This window comes from Typopeltis vanoorti, chromosome 9 (assembly GCF_054136105.1).
Source record: "Typopeltis vanoorti isolate ZY-2024b chromosome 9, IOZ_Tvanoo_1.0, whole genome shotgun sequence".
Lineage (NCBI taxonomy): Eukaryota > Metazoa > Arthropoda > Arachnida > Uropygi > Thelyphonidae > Typopeltis > Typopeltis vanoorti.
The window spans coordinates 119412133-119428918 of NC_143557.1; the positions used below are offsets into that span (position 1 = coordinate 119412133).

Here is a 16786-nt window from a genome sequence, read left to right on the forward strand (position 1 = left end):
GAAGATGGCAAATTAAATATAGAAATAAACAATAGAATTAACAAAGCTGGTAGTGTAGAAAGTCAAAACACTAACCTAGCTGTATTCAAGACAATGTTCTGACCAAATTAACTTGCAGATCTGAGAGCTGGCTTAGAAATAAAACGCTTGATCAAAGACTATAGATATGAGTGATCAGAAGACAGATGGTGGTGTCATTAAAAATAAATTTAAAAAAAAAAAATATTCAGAAAGAACTTGACATTGTTAGTATTTTGGAAAGTGTTAACAGAGCTCAGGTGGTATGATGAAAAGAATGGGAGAGGAATGTATTTTAGCAAAACACATTTGATGTCAAGATGGCAGGAAAAAGACCCAGATCTACAAGGATGGTTCCATAAGTTTCTGGCTGAACTTTTAGAGGTTATAGAAAGTAAATGACTGTCACTTTTTAGCATAATCTTCCTTTACTTCAACACTCTTTTCACATGTTTGAATGAACATCTCTATGCCTTTGAAAAAATAATCTGTGCTTTTGTCTGAAAATTTTCTTCCTCAAAGATCTTCAGTTTCAAGAAGAGGTAGTAGTCACTGCTAGATCTGGGCTGTGTGGTGGGTGTTCAATCTCCTGAAAGCCACAGTCCGTCACTGCAGCCTTCACAACAATAACCATGAGGACTGGAGCATTGTCGTGAAGCAAGTGAATACCATGACTCAGCATTCTTCGTCTTTATGGCGTCGCACAGTTTGTGCTGGGGTGAGGCATAATATTCTGCATTCACAGTGGTATTCCTTTCTTTGAAGTCAATCAAGAGAATTCTCCATCAATCCCAAAAGATTGTTGTCAAGAGTTTCTTAGTGGACTGTGAATGACCTTGGCTTTTCTCATCAGTGTTTTGCCTGGTTTTCATCACTCCATGGATTCCCTTTTGGAAAGAGCATCATAGTAAGGGACCATGGTTCATACCCGGTGACAATGAATTCCAACACTTTTCTCTGATTCCCTTGGCAAAGCTCTAAAAACTTGCAGGAACAGGTCACACGATACTCCTGAATTGAAGAGAGAAGTCGGGGCACTGGCTTTAGGCATGTGAAACTTCTCATGAATGATGCAAAAGATTGTTATAGAAAGATCCAACTCTGCTGAGATTTCTTTGAGCTTCAGCTGTCTGTCATTGAGCAGCTCCTCCTCAACAAGACATTTTCCTCAATCATCATTTCCACAGGCCAGCCATCATGATCATTCTTGATTCTCTCTCTCTTCCTAGGCGAAATTGTTTAGCCCATTCCTTCATGGTGGAATATGAAGGTGCAGCTTCCCCATAAATATCAAACTGTTTGATAACACTTGGAGAAAGCCCTTCTTTGGTAGTGTGATGAACAGAATGGGAGAGGAAATGTTAGCAAAACACATTAAGATGGCAGGGGGAAAAAAGACCCAGGTCTAGGTGGATTGATACAGTAAGAAACAGCTCATTACTAGAGTTGAGGTATTCTATATGTATATATATTATAGAAGAATCCCAAGATGAGTAAATATGTTTACAGTCCCTGTAAATTGTTGAACACAGAATTAATTCTATTCATACATGATGTATAGATCATATTGGCCCAAGATCTTCATTAATTGGACTGTACAAAAACTATTCCACCCTCATTACCGATGCTTCTGGCATTAGTAAACATGTATTGCAATATCCTCTTGAATACAAAGATATCCCATTCCAATTCAAAATTCCTTTATCTTTCTTTGATATTCCATGAAGAACTTTCATCAACTCTATGTAAGTTTAATGGAAGACCTCTGAATAGTGCAGTAAGGCCCTGCTATTTTAACATGAATTCGACTCAGAAGTTGTAAACCTATTATGGTTAGTGTGGACTTCTCATATTGAATCTTCAAACATGGTGACAGAATTCCTGAAGATAATAAACTACAGATTCATTTTTAATTAGTCTATTCAGAAAAGGGGAGTTTTATGCAAACTTTGTCTTTCCTTAACATGTTCATTGTATATCAAGCGGTATCGCGTGATGCGAGTTCTCACTAAATGGCTGATCACGTGTTATCGCGTGGACGTCGCTAACTAAATAAAAATATAAAAAAAATTGGCCACCACGTGAAATTCCAATATTCAGTTTGGCAATGAACGATATCGCATGATGCGAGTTCTCACCAAATGGCCGATCACGCGTTAGCGCGTGGACGTCGCTAACTAAATAAAAAAAAATTGGCCACTACACGAAATTCCAATGTTCAGCTTGGCAATGAAAGTGTTAAAGCTTAGGGTTAGTTTCCTTGAAATGCCTTTATATGAAAGTTTGCCTTGTGTTTAGAAGAGAAGTTTTGCTGGTATATCAAGCTACAGTTGAGTGGTCTTAGCAAACATTCTGGTTTATGTGTGAAAGGTTGTAAATCTTACATATTAGTATTTGTATGGGCTAGGCCAGGGGTTGGCAACCTGTGACTCTTTTTGTTATTAAACAATCTATTTTTGAATAATGTAAAATGAATGTTATTTATTAAATTAGAAACTAAAAACCCTAAATTTAGCATTTGCAATAAATTAAGGACATTTTACAATTGAAAATAGTACATGCAATGCTGAAAAATTTAATACTTTCATGTTTGAACTCTTTGAAATCATATGCGATAATCCTTCTTTACATTCTGTTTACATTTTACAAAAATTCTACTTTATGGTGGATATGACTTCCCATTTAAATGCACTAAACAAGAAACTGCAGGGAAAGGGAAATACGGCAATTTTGCTTTTAGAAGTGATTTCGTTTGAACAAAAATTATATTTGTTTGCGACAGACTTAGAGAAAGGCACATTATTACATTTTCCTACGTTGAAGAAATATCAACAATAACAAGTTGATAATAATGCCATAAATTTAACCTTTTTCAAAGAAATTGTGGTAAATATGCAATCTGCATTTAATGGGAGATTTGAGGAATTTAGAAAGAACAAGGCAACTATGTTATTTTTATTGCGACCACTTGAAATTAATCCTGCTGAATTAAATGTTTCACCTTTTGCTAGAATTGATGAGATTGCATTTCAACTTCAGTTAGAGGACCTGAAAACCCAGGATTTGTGGAATTCAAAGTTTAGAAATCTTAAAGCTGACCTGGAGGAGTTGGAAAGACAAAAATGTACCTTTACAATACAAAAAAAGGTCTGAAATAGAAGATCTTAAAAAGCAAGATCAGATTGTATTTGACAACACGTGGAATTGTTTACGTTTACACGTGTCAAATACAACACTTACATTCGGTGATTTCAAACATACGCATTTAGACTTCTATCGATTTTCGGATCGACATATTTCTGTGAGCAAATATTTTCTAATATGGTTTTTATTAAAAGTAAGTTTAGAAACCTACTAAACAACATGAGTCTTTCGTCATGTCTGAAAATTACGGCATATTCGCCGCATATTGAGAAACTATACCAAGAAGTTCAACAGCAAAAGTCGCATTAAGAAGATATTTTAAATTTAAAAAAAAAAAAAAAAAAAAATTAAAGAAATAGGTATGTTATTGGATTTTATACATATGTTTTTGTAAGGAGGAGCAAATCTTTGTTTTATTATTTAATATTTAAAAATATCATAAAATTTCATGTGACATGCCACCCTGTGTTTTACAAGTATGATAACGTGTTACTGTAAAAAAAAAAAAATAATAATAATAAAATAATTTAATTATAATATTTTTCAATGTAGTTTCTAAATTTAAAGCAGTGATGAGCAATTAAATAGTAAATCAAATACTCGGTTCGGCCTTGGAAGTCATTGTTGAAGAGGATGGCTTGTACTTTAAGGCTTGTTTTGGTAATCTTTCTGTTTTCATTCTTTGAACGTGTTCCATCCATTTATGTTTATATTTTTAAATTTTTTCTATTACTAGTTCTTGGTTTAATTCTTTCATTTCTTTTGTGATCAAATAGGGTATACTTTACAGTTTTTCTCATAAACTTCATTTCTGCTGTTGTTAATCTTTTTTTCTTTTTGTTTTATTGTCCAGATTTCGCTTCCATACATTAAGAACGGTAGGGCTAGTGTATTGTATACTTTTAGCCTGGTTTATTTTTGAACTAGGTTTGGTTTAAATATAGAGTTAATTACTCCTGTTATTTTTAAATATTTTGCAATTTTTATGTTTATATCTTTTTCATTTTCATAAGTGATCATACATCCTAGGTAGTTAAATGAATTCACCTGTTCTAAGATCTTGTTATCTAATACTATTTTAGTTCTTGCTGGATCTTGTCCTTTAAAGGCCATAGTTTTTGATTTTTATGTTGATATTATCATACCATAATCTTTGGATATCTCATTTAGATTTAAAATAGCTTTCTGTAAGTTATCTTCAGAATTTGTAATTACTATTTGGTCATCTGCAAAGAGGAGAGTGTTTAAGCTCACTGTAGGAGAAAGTTTAATTCCTTGATGTAAATTTTTATTCCATTTTATTATTATTTCATTTAAGTAAATATTAAAAAGTGTTGCTGAGAGGGGACATCCCTGTCGGATCCCTTGGTTGATCTCTCTCGTATATGATAGCTCGTGATTTAATGTTATTTGTATTTGATTATTTTCATATATACTTGTGATAGTTTTTAGGATATTTGATATTTGGCTTTCTTTTAATATGTTAAGTAATATGTTTCTTCCAACTTTGTCAAATGCTTTTTCAAAGTCAATAAATGCAATATGTATTTCTAAATTGTATTCTCTTCTTTTCTCTATTATTAATTTTAGGCAAAAGGCCTGGTCTATACATGATCGTCCTTTTTTAAATCCATTCTGTACTTCTAAAATAAAGTTTTCGGAGTATTTCATTAGTTTGCAATTATTAAAAGATTCTGCTATATATTTTGTAACAAGAATTTAGTATACTGATACCTCTATAGTTTTTAGGGTCATCTCTATTATCTTTTTTAAAAATAGGAATCGCGATTTTTTTTTTTTATTGGGGAATACCAGTTGAATAAATTTTATTTAAAAATAATGTCTTTCTTTGAATCTTGTTCCTGCATATTTATATAGTTCTGAACCTAGCTTATCTTCAAGTGATTTTCCGTTTCTTGTTTCTTTCAGGCTGATTTCTGATTTTTCTTTAATTAGTTCATTTTCGTTTATTGTTTGCCAGTCGCCTGTCCACAATTCTGTATAGTAATTTAGAATTCTTCTAATTTCAATTCTGTGTTTAATTTTGTTTTCTTTGGTATCTGCATTTAAGTGTTTCAAAATCTTATATACGTTGGGTCTTATTTTATATAAATCATGTTCTAAATTAGAAACAAATTTGTTCCATGATTCTCTTTTTCTGACTTCTCTTTTAGCTATGGCTCTTATTCTTTTATATTCTATTTCATCTTCTAATCTTTTACTGCTTAACCATTTATGATAGACTTCTTTTTCTTTTTGATTGTGTCATCCCAGATCTTCAGTTTTTTTTTTTTTTATTGAATTTTTTTGGTCTTTTATTTGCTGCTGCATTTAGTATCGTTTTTATATTAAGCCATTCTATTTCTATTTCTTCATTTTGTTTTATTTTATCTAGATATTGGTTAATTCTTTGTTCATATAGCCATTGTACATTTGTGTCATTCAATAGTCTAGTTTTATAAGCAAATGTTTCAAATTTTCTTTCTGTTCTTGTTACTTGTAGCCATTTAGGTGGTAATCTTAATTGTATTTTAACAAGAAATTTTGATGTCTTTTCATTTAATATAAAATAATTTAATATTGATTTCCACCCTCTTGCTGCCCAAGTATATTTATGTACGTCTTTATGTTTATAGAAGGAATTCGTTATTTTTAGGTTATTATAAACTACAAAGTCAATCAATTTTTTACCATTCCTGTTTAGAGTATATTCTCCATATATTCCTATATTATTAATTTTCGTGTTTCCCATTCTTGCATTTAAGTCTCCTGCTAAAATTATGTAATCATTTTTATTTATTTTATTATATATGTTTTGTAGCTGATTATAAAAATCAATATTATCCTGTTCTCTTCCTTCTTCTGGGGCATATAAACCAATTATTGTTAAATAGCCTCTATCTATTTTTATTCTAGCTTCTATTATTCTTTCATTCCATAATTTATAATGCTTTAACTGTTTTGAACAGGAGTTATAAATCCAAATCATGACTCCTGCTTGTGCTCTTTGGTCTCTGTCAACTCCACTGTATATCACATTAAAATTTTTGGTTCTCATAGTTTTTTTTTTTTGTTGCAGTGATTACTGCTATTTTAATAGTTGGTCTAATTCTATTTCTTTATATGCTATTCATCTTACATTCCAGTTTGCTATGTGTATTATATTTTGTCGTTTCCATTTTTGTTTTACCTTTTCCATTCCAGGGTCATTTTCCATAGATTCAATTCGATTATCTTTTTCTGTTAGCTTACAAGTAGAATTATGTTCTCCATGTCAGGGGACTAGCCTGACGATGGAATAGTTCAGTGGTAGGGCTGCTACCTTAAGGCTTCTGAACTAGCCTTCTTCCGAGTTTAAACCCATAGGAGGAATAGGGTATATTGAAGGGGGTGGAAAGAGTAGATTATAGAAGACTTATAGTAAGGTTTATAGAGAGTGCATAGTTGTAAGGCCAGAAATGAAAAGACCTCATGGCCCTCGAGTACTCTAATAGCATAAGGATCATAAAATAAGAAGAGTTGGCTGATAAGAAAGATTAAAGTAAGTGGATCTTACTCAAAGTAGAAGAAGACGATGATAGATTGAGCTAAGGGTCCATGGGAGTGCCACTTTCCTTACAATCATGATGATTGCCCTGTTGGTCCACGAGTCCTTATTCAGTATATTCGGACCACCCAACCATGCACACACACGCATGTTGGGCTCCTCTATCTGCCACCCAGAGGACGCATTCTCTGCAGGTTACAGGTTCCCGCCCCCTGAGAGATTTTACTTCTAAAATTTTAATTTTGTAACCTGCACAAATAAATCAACATTAATAAAATAGATTTTTAATTAAAATGTACTAATTCTGCCATACAAAATGGAAACCGTGGACCGCACAAAAAACCTTAGAGGGCCACATGCAACCCACTGACTATTGGTTGCTCATCACTGCATGCGGCTCCCTTTTTTTTTTTTTTTTAACAGATATAATTTTAAAAATGACTCGTCAATCCAAAAAGGTTGCCGACCCCTGGGCTAGGCATTAGATAATTGGGAAATGCTGCTCTAGTTGACCATACTTGGAATTTTTCAATCTTTCAGTAAGCAAATTGAAAGTAGTCGCACTAGTGAAATGCATCTACCACCTAAAGACTTTAATATTCATGTTTGCAGTGGAATTTTGGGTTTTAGTTTGCTGGTGAGGGAGAACAAAATGCTGTCCACTGAACCAATCAGGCTGACATGAAATCCAACTGTTGCTAATGCTCATATTTGAGCAGTTTGAAACACCACTCAGCTGGAGAAAACCATGGTTCTGGTACACTTGATACCTTTCTTGTCTGAATGGAATTTACCTTAAAATTATGTTTGCATATAAAAAAAAAAAAGGAAATAAACAGTTCCTTTCCTATTCTGAATATACTGATTAATAGAAACTGCATGATGCTTTTCCTCTGCCATCTTCTTGTCTGAAGATTGCCTCTGATGTGGTGTAACTCCTTTTGATTTGTCTGCTACCCACAAAAGGTAATTAATACAGTTAAGCTACCAGCATATTATTTCTTGAAAAATAACTTATATAACTTGAATTTTACTACATAAATGTCTATTCTGGCTATAGCATCAGTAATTTTATAAAGGAAACTGATGATAGCAAACCTTCTGCCATAAACTTTCTTTGAGACCTATGTTTGCTATTATGAGAACTAACTGTGCTGCATTATTCTTGTTAATAATAAGAGTTAATGTTGCTATGCAGTTCTTTCAGATAAGGTTTTTTTCTCTTTTTTTTTTCCCTTAACTGTTTCTTGCAGGTTCTGTAAAAGGAGTTTTAGGTGAAGGCATGCCTATTTATCGTAACCCATTTGAAAAGGGCAATCTCTACATCAAGTTTGATGTTCAGTTTCCTGAAAATCACTTTGCAGATGAAACTACGATTAAAGTAAGTTGTTTGGTTTGACCAATTTATTCTTTCATGCTAATACCTACTGTAAAAACACTGCAAGATACCTCATTACTGTGCAAACATTTTGGCAGTATAGCAGCTATAGACTTGTTATGGTTATTTAACCTGGTTAATAATTTTGTGTGTGTAATATGAAATATTTGAAAAGATGTTTTCTGACCTACATTTTAATTTCAGTTATCTTTTGTGTATAAGTAATGGGAAAAGAAATATTTGTTATTTTTGTAGTTTTAAAACAACTTTCCAGAAAAACTGCATACTCGAATTACTGTAGCCTAGAATTCATGGGAATTTGTAGAGGGATGGAGAGAAAGAGAATGGATGTTTTTTTTTTTAAAAAGCTTCTTTTTTTTATGATTTGGATATCATAATTAAGAGGTTTGGGGAGTGTTTAATCGTGTATTCTTTGACCTTGATTATTATTATTATTATTGTTGTTGTTCCGGGAAACTCCAAGGAGTCGACAGACTCATCGAGGGAGGCCCTAACATCATGTCAAGAACAACTATTCAACATTCACACAGTATCTATCATGCCTTGCCTTGAACTCATTCACGGTCGTAGCACCCACAACAGACTCTGGAAGCTTATTCCACTCATTTACCACTCTCCAAGTAAAGAACCTAGCTCTAACACCCTTGTCAACCACGCTCTTGCCCAGCTTCCATGCATAGCCCCTAGTCCTCCCACCACCAGTCATATTTTCAAAAATATCTTCTGGATCAATCTTGTAGAAACCCTTCAGTAATTTGAAGGTCTCAATCATATCACCCCTCCTTCGCCTATCGTCCAATTTCTGCAACCCACAAATCTTCAACCTATTCTCATAAGGTTCATTCCACAGACCTGCTATCATCTTGGTCACTCGTCTCTGGACCCTCTCCACTTCCTCCCCATCACGAAGAAACCCTGGTGCCCATAGCTGGGCACAGAAGTCCAGATGGGGTATTATCAAGGCTCGATACAGAGGAACAACAACTTGTTCGTCTCTGCATGTTAAAGTATTTTAAAGAAACCAAGTGATTTGGTGAGCTGTTTTAGTTACTTTTGCAATGTGCCCCTTAACTTCAATTCCCTATCCACCAACACTCCCAAATCCCTGGCCTCATCAATCTCCTGGAGTATGGTTCCACCAATGTGATATACTGCTGCTATTCTTTTCACCCCAAAGTGCATAACCTTACACTTTGCCACATTAAATTGACATCCATTTTTCCTAGTCCACTCCTGAAGGAAGTACAGGAAGATGGTTTAATGTTAAATCTGGTGTGAGACAAGGATGTACATTATCCCCTCTGTTATTCGTTATCTATATGGATCACATTATGAAGGAATGTGGTATTAAACCTAATATCAAAATTGGAGATGTTAATGTCAGCTCTTTGCTTTATGCAGATGATGTTATACTTCTAAATAAATCCGCTACAAGTCTGTAAGATTCTCTGACTAAATTGAATAGCTGTTGTAATAGATATGGTATGAAGGTCAGCAATAAAAAGACAAAGATAATGAAAATAGGCAGAATCATCGAAAATGTCAACTGTGTTGTGAATGGAGAACCTGTGGAACAAGTAAAACATTTCAGCTACTTAGGCACAATTTTTACTGAAGATGGTAAACTAAATATAGAAATAGACAACAGAATCAGCAAAGCTGGTATCGTGGGAAGTCAATTGAATAAATTCATATGGAATAAGAAAGAAATTAGTCGGAACACTAAATTAGCTGTATACAAGACTGTGTTCAAACCAATTTTAATTTATGGATCTGAGAGCTGGGTCAGAAGTAAAACACTTGACCAAAGACTAGAGACCGCAGATATGAGAGTCCTGAGAAAGATTAGAGGCGTGAACAGATGGCATCAATGGCAATATCATATTAAAAATGAGGATATTAGGAAAGAACTTGACATTGTCAGCATCCAGGAATGCGTTAGCAGAGCTAATCTCAGATGGTATGGTCACTTAAATAGAATGGGAGAGGAAAGATTAGCAAAACAAGTGTTCTCTGCCAGGTTGGCAGGAAAACGACCCAGAGGAAGACCAAGATATAGGTGGATTGATACGGTACAAAGTGCCTTAGACGATAGAAATATAAGATCTGATAATGTTGGAGTCTTGACAAGTAACAGACTGATTTGGAGGAAAATTGTAGATAGGAAATTAGTAATGATGTAATTTTTTCATGTAGTACTGTCATATCCTGTACACCCCTTGAGGGTACATGGCAGGAATTTGATGATGATGATGATGATGATTTTCCTAGCCCAGTCCTCCAAACTATCCAAATCATCCTGTAAAATTTTGACATCCTGTGCACTCACAATTGCTCTACCCAACTTTGCATCATCATCAGCAAACAAGTGAACACTTCCTCTCAGATCCTTTCCAATATCATTGATGAACAAATTGAAAAGCAGTGGTCCAAGAACAGAGCCCTGTGGCACTCCACTAGTCACAAGACGTCTTTTAGACTCCACTCCTGAATAAACCACTCTTTGATATCTCTCCTTCAACCACCCTCTTATCCATCTCACCAACCCTATATCTATACCCATCTGCTCCAGTTTACTGATTAGGGTTCCATGTGGTATCCTATCAAAGACCTTGGCAAGGTCCAGTAGTATCACTGTAAACCCATTACCCCTATCCAGTTCAGCCGTCACTGTGTTATAAAACGTGAGCAAGTTACTGAGGCATGATCCACCCTTCACAAAACCATGTTGTCCCCCATACAATATCCCATTTTCATCTATCCAATCCTGTATTCTTTTCTTGACTAATTTCTCTAAGACCTTGACAATGATTCCTGATATGCTAATCGGTCAGTAATTTACAACAGCAGTCTTGGAACCACCTTTATGCAGTGGAACTATTTTCCCCTCTTTCCACCCGCTCGGGACTAACCCAGACCCGAGACTCAAATTAAACAAAATGGTCAAAGGTACTGACAATTCTTTAGTTGCTTCTCGTACAACACGAGCTGGTATACCATCCAATCCCACAGATATATTGACATTGAGGTTATGCAATAGACTACTCACCTCCACTTCATTAACCACAATTCCCGTATAATCTACTGGTTTATTCGTTTCTGCAATGTCACCACCTGGATGATATACTTTTGCAAAGTGCTCACTCAGTAACTCAATTATCTCAACTGATTCAGTTACCTCCCTACCATCGGCATTCTTTAAAATCAATCTGCCATGTACATTTTTCCTTTTACTTGCTACATATCTAAAAAACTGTTTAGGATTCTCTTTAGCTTGCATGGCCAATGTTCTTTCGTAATCCTTTTTTGCTTTTCTTACCACACTCGTCACCCTTCTGGCCTGCGCTTTATACCGTTCATGTGCCTGCGGGTCACCCTTCTCCTTAAATTCCCTCCATAGTTGTTTCTTTTTTTGCAACTCAAGCTTAATGGTGTTATTCATCCATTTAACCCCAACTTGATTTATTATTCGGACTCTAGGTATACAGTCAGCCATTGCTTCATGCAAGCACTTCTTAACTACCTCCCATGCACTATCAACTTCTAGTCCTTGCAGTTGTACATGCCATGGCACTGAACCAATCAAACTCCTAAGCTTGTCATACTTTCCAGCCCGATAATTCCACATGTACCCTGCCTTAATTGAAAATTCTACACCTTTAGCCACCTCCCAAGTTAAGACCCTATGATCACTCTCACCGATTGGTGGCAATGTGGTCATATTTGTTACAGCCAAATCCTGAGATGTAATTACTAGGTCAAGCACTCTCTGACCCCTAGTATTTTCCATTACATGCTGTCGCAGATAGTTATCTCTTAATAACTGCATAAAATCCAGTTCCTTCCTCCCGTGTGTCCTCGCCTCACTCCAGTCAATGCGACCATAGTTGAAATCTCCCATAATAATCACCCTTCTTCCACCCATTTCTTCTATTTGCTTGTGGATACTGTCACCACCATCTTTTCCATCACCTGGTCTATAGCAGCACCCAATTGTATATTTAGTTCTGCTAGCCACAATCTCACACCAAATGGCCTCAAATGTGCTCTTTTCTCTATCCTGCAATTCAACTTCTATTCTCCTTGGCTGGAGCTCATCAGCTATCATCAACAATACTCCTCCCCCATTTTATTCTCTCTGTCACTCCTGAACACACTATACCCATCACATTCAATCCCATTAGTTATATCATCTACAGTCAGCCATGTTTCACTAATACCTATAACCTGTGGTCTGGAAGTGCCAACCATGGCCAAAAACTCTTCCTTCTTGTTCCTAATACTCCTAGTATTAGTGTACATGAATTTAAGACCCCCCCATTAGCCCCAACCCTACCTTGATGCCTTATATTAACTATCCCACTCAGATTTGTTGTCCTTATTTGCTCTGGCATATTATATTCATTCTTACATTCAACTGCCTCCATAAGGACTGTATCTCTACTCCCCCCCCCCTTAACAAATCTAGTTTCCCTTAATTTGCACATCCACTACATTCAGCAATACTTTCTCAAGTCTTCTTACACCATAACCATTCAAATGCAAGCCATCCATCTTATATAGATCCTTTCGCCCATCAAACTCACTCCACACATCCACAAATTCCACACCACTCGTCAAACATAACCCACGCATAAAGTCATTCGCAATTATAGCCCTCCTTTTAAACATTTCACTGTCATACCGTGGCAAAAGACTAATCATTCTAACTCTCTCACTCTTTTCTTTTGCTACCTCAAACAATTCATTCAGGTCTTCTATCATTTCCATTTTATCTCCTTTCAAATCATTCGTACCTGCCACAACAATCATTTCTTTCACCCTTTCCTTTTGCTCTCTAATAGACTCAGTTACGTCCTTTATGGTCGCACCAGGTTGGTACGATTTTGTCAAATCCTCTACTAACGAGTCTCCATACAGCACTCTATCTTTCATTTTGTTCATGTTCACATTCATACGTCTATTTTTCCTGTCATACCTTTTATTATTGGTTGGTTCATTCAGTCTACTTTTGTTCATGCACTCTAGCTGCTGTTTTGCTCTTTCTATCGCACTATTCAACAACGCGTCTCACTCAATGCATCTATCTCATCTTTTTTGTTCTCTGAGAAACCATTTATACTATCATTCACACTTTCTATATTCACACTCTCACAATTTTCATGTACAACCTTGCCGTTTCTTGTCATATCCCTATTTCCTTCATTCTGAAGGTTGACAAAAATATCACACTCGCGATCCGAAATACACTTCAATTCCTCATTCTCCCTACATTTTCTACACACATTCAATCCTTTATTATCATCTGACCGCACTCCGCAAAGCATACATTTCACAGCTAGTAGTACACTGACTCATTTCTTTTATGCTACCGTTCTTTGATAACGATGGCGAACCTTCATTACTGGCCGCCATTTTCCTTCGCACAGGTGCCATACTTATTTGCAATGCGTTTTGTCAAATTATACGTTATAACACACCAAAAATAGACGCACTAAAATACGCAAGGCAAACAAAACAAAACTATACAATATTAAGTAATTTGTATCGATAACTGAAAATGATACTTATCTTATCTGGAGCTTGCACGAACACTGCACATTACGAATTCATCTAGCGGCGGCTTCCCGACATAGATTGTTATAAAACACTTTAGTACACTAACCACGCTAATAAAGCTCCAATAATATACCAAAATTGCACACTTAAGTCCATTAAATTGAATCCAAAACATTAATAAATCAACAAAAAACACAAATCTCTCAGGAGCTCTCCGATAGCACGTCCGTTCACCAGCTAGCCTCGACACCTAAATTATATATCATAGTCCAGTCTAGTTTCGCTGACTTGCTTGCCAGTTAAAAAAAAATTTGTGTTCGTGTTAAAGCATGGACTGCTAAATGTTTTTGAAGGATATGAAGAATGATTCGCATCTAGGAATGTTTAAACAGATAAGTGGCAGTTTTACAGTCACTATAGCAAACTTCTGCAGTCTAGAGGAATAGTTTATTTTAGTGGTTGCTATTTCTTTTTGAGCATAGCATTTTGTACTTAAAAGGACTTGGTTAGAACTCATTTGTTTTAGTGATTGCTTTTCCTCTCAGTGTTGACTATGTGTGCAAATTTGGTTGCTTTGTTTCTATATGAGATTTTTTTAATTTTATAGTATATGAATATACTATGAAAATAAAAAATCTTATAAAAAAAAAAAGTTTCGTATTTCAAGCTAAATAAAGGCCTAAACAAAAACCTTTTATGTAGCACTGAGATTATGCAAAATCTTATTCTTTAATTTTCATGAAAGTGCACTGCTTCTATTTTACAAAGAATACTTGGATTATTTTGTTTTCTGAACATCTGTTTGAGACTCAGTCTGATGAATCTTTACTTTGTAATTTATAGAGATACATGATTCTATTTTGAATATCATCATCATCAAATTCCTGACATGTACCCTCAACTGGTGTACAGGATATGATAATACTACATGAAAAATTTACGTCATTACTAACTTCCTATCTACAATTTTCCTCCGAATCAGTCTGTTACTTGTCAAGACTCCAACATTATCAGATCTTATATTTTTATCGTCTAAGGCACTTATGTACCGCATCAATCCACCTATATCTTGGTCTTCCTCTGGGTCGTTTTCCTGCCAACCTGGTAGAGAATACTTGTTTTGCTAATCTTTCCTATTTTGAATATATGGTTAGAATTTTTAAAATTTATTAAAATTTAGAATAAGAAAACCCTATATCCATATCCCCATGTGCTGCAGTTTATTGATTACAATTCCATGTGGCAGTGGTGTTCATCCTTTTTTACTGCGCGAGCTACTTTTCTATAAAAAGTTATTCGGCGATCTACTCTCTTATATAGATCATGTTCCCCCAACCTGATATCTGATTACGCACAAAGAAACAATTTAAAAAAATACATAACTAAAAACTTTATTTGTGTATTTAAAAATTATTTATCACTTTTAATTATTTTAATACAACAAAAAAAATATATATATATATACAGGGTGTTCGGGATAAATTTGACATATTTATAATTAATTATATTTTTCCGTAAGTTACATGTATTAACACACACTTCTCTTCATTTAAAAGTTTGGACCCTTCTTCATTCATATACAAGATGTCAGAAAGGATGGATAGCTGGAACCCACCTGAATCATGGAAGAGAATAACTTGTATCATGATGATTCGTGCCCGCCATCAAAATAAGGATATTACGACTGCTGCCCAATGCTCCCTGAATACAGTAAAAACAATCAGGCATGAACTAGAGACTTGCAATGGTGACTACGAGGATGTAGCAAGAAGAAAGATCCCTAGCAGACGATCTGATTGCGTTCGTACAGCAGAATTCCTCGCAAATCTGCAGGAACAGGTGTTGAAGAACCCTGGCATTGGAATTCGGGCTTTGTTCGTGGAGTTGCTAACTGTAGTCAAGCCCTGGATAACAAGGGTAGCCAATGGTAGGCCGTATGTATGGGAGCAGGATTCGGCCCCTTGCCACACCTCTGGGAAAAGTCAAAAATGGTTGTCTGAAAATTTCTACGACTTCACCAGTCCAAATGTTTGGCCTCCAAACTCCCCAGACCTTAACCCCATGGATTATTTTGTATGGGGCGCAGTTGAAAAAGACACCAATCGCACTTCCAGTAATACAAAAGCCCAGTTAATGGATAAAATTAAAACAGTTTTTGCGGCCCTTCCCAGGGAGACTGTAGCATCAGCTTGTTCGAGGTTCCGAAGCAGAATTGAAGCTGTGATCGATGCTAATGGTGGTTATTTTGAGTAAATCTTGTTGATAGTATTGTAATTAACTCTGCCTGTAATGTTTTTTTGTCAATTCATTAAATTTAATAGATACAAAGAAGATTTTCTTTTTCCTTACGAAACTGTCAAATTTATCCCGAACACCCTGTATATTGGAATAAAATATTTATTTCTCTGTTTTGGAAAACCGAAGTTAGAAAAAACAACAGATTGATTACAAACTCGCAAGTTACAGGAAATGCTGGTTGATTTTTAAAATTAAAAAAAAAAAAAAAGTTAATGTGAAATTTGGCATTGTTTGGACCTTGCAATATTTTCATAGTCAAGTTGATATGAAGAAGTGGTCAGTCGCAGACAATCATCCAATTGATCATTTGTAATTTGATTTCTTAATTGATTTTTTTATAGTGGTCATATTTGAAAAGCGGATTCTGACAAGTATGTCAATCCGAAACATGACAGAATTTTTCATGTGCATACTTCCAAATGACTTCATTGTTTATTGATTTTAAATGTAAACTATTCTGAATGTTGATTATCTCAAGTTCTACTTCAGCCTTGGTTTATATCAAACAGCCCACTAATTTTATTTGAAATTTTTGTAATGTTAAAATTTTCTTGAAATGGATTATTGATAAAAGATACATTTCAGTTTTATTAAAATCTTTAAATCTTGAATTTATTTCTTCCTCAACTAATTCTATTTCACGAATAAATTCTTTTAAATCATAGCAAAGCATTTCTTGATTTTGTTCAAAAAATTTAATAAATATAGGAGATGTCTAAATTTGCGGTCATTTATATTTTCTTTTAATAAAAGTATGTATTGTTGGAAAGTTTGTATTGAACTTAACATGTCAATTAAATTTTTATCTCTACCTTGTAACT

At 34.9% G+C, this 16786-nt stretch overlaps 1 protein-coding gene across 1 annotated transcript in view; it reads left to right on the forward strand.

Annotated features, from left to right (window-relative positions):
• The window catches only part of LOC150103469 (dnaJ homolog subfamily A member 2-like), a 138068-nt gene that overhangs the window by 110575 nt on the left and 10707 nt on the right, over window positions 1-16786 (forward strand). Inside the window, exon 9 of the mRNA XM_090398213.1 lies at window positions 7963-8090. Coding sequence (XP_090254339.1) covers window positions 7963-8090 — 128 coding nt within the window. The remainder of the gene's footprint in view (window positions 1-7962; window positions 8091-16786) is intronic.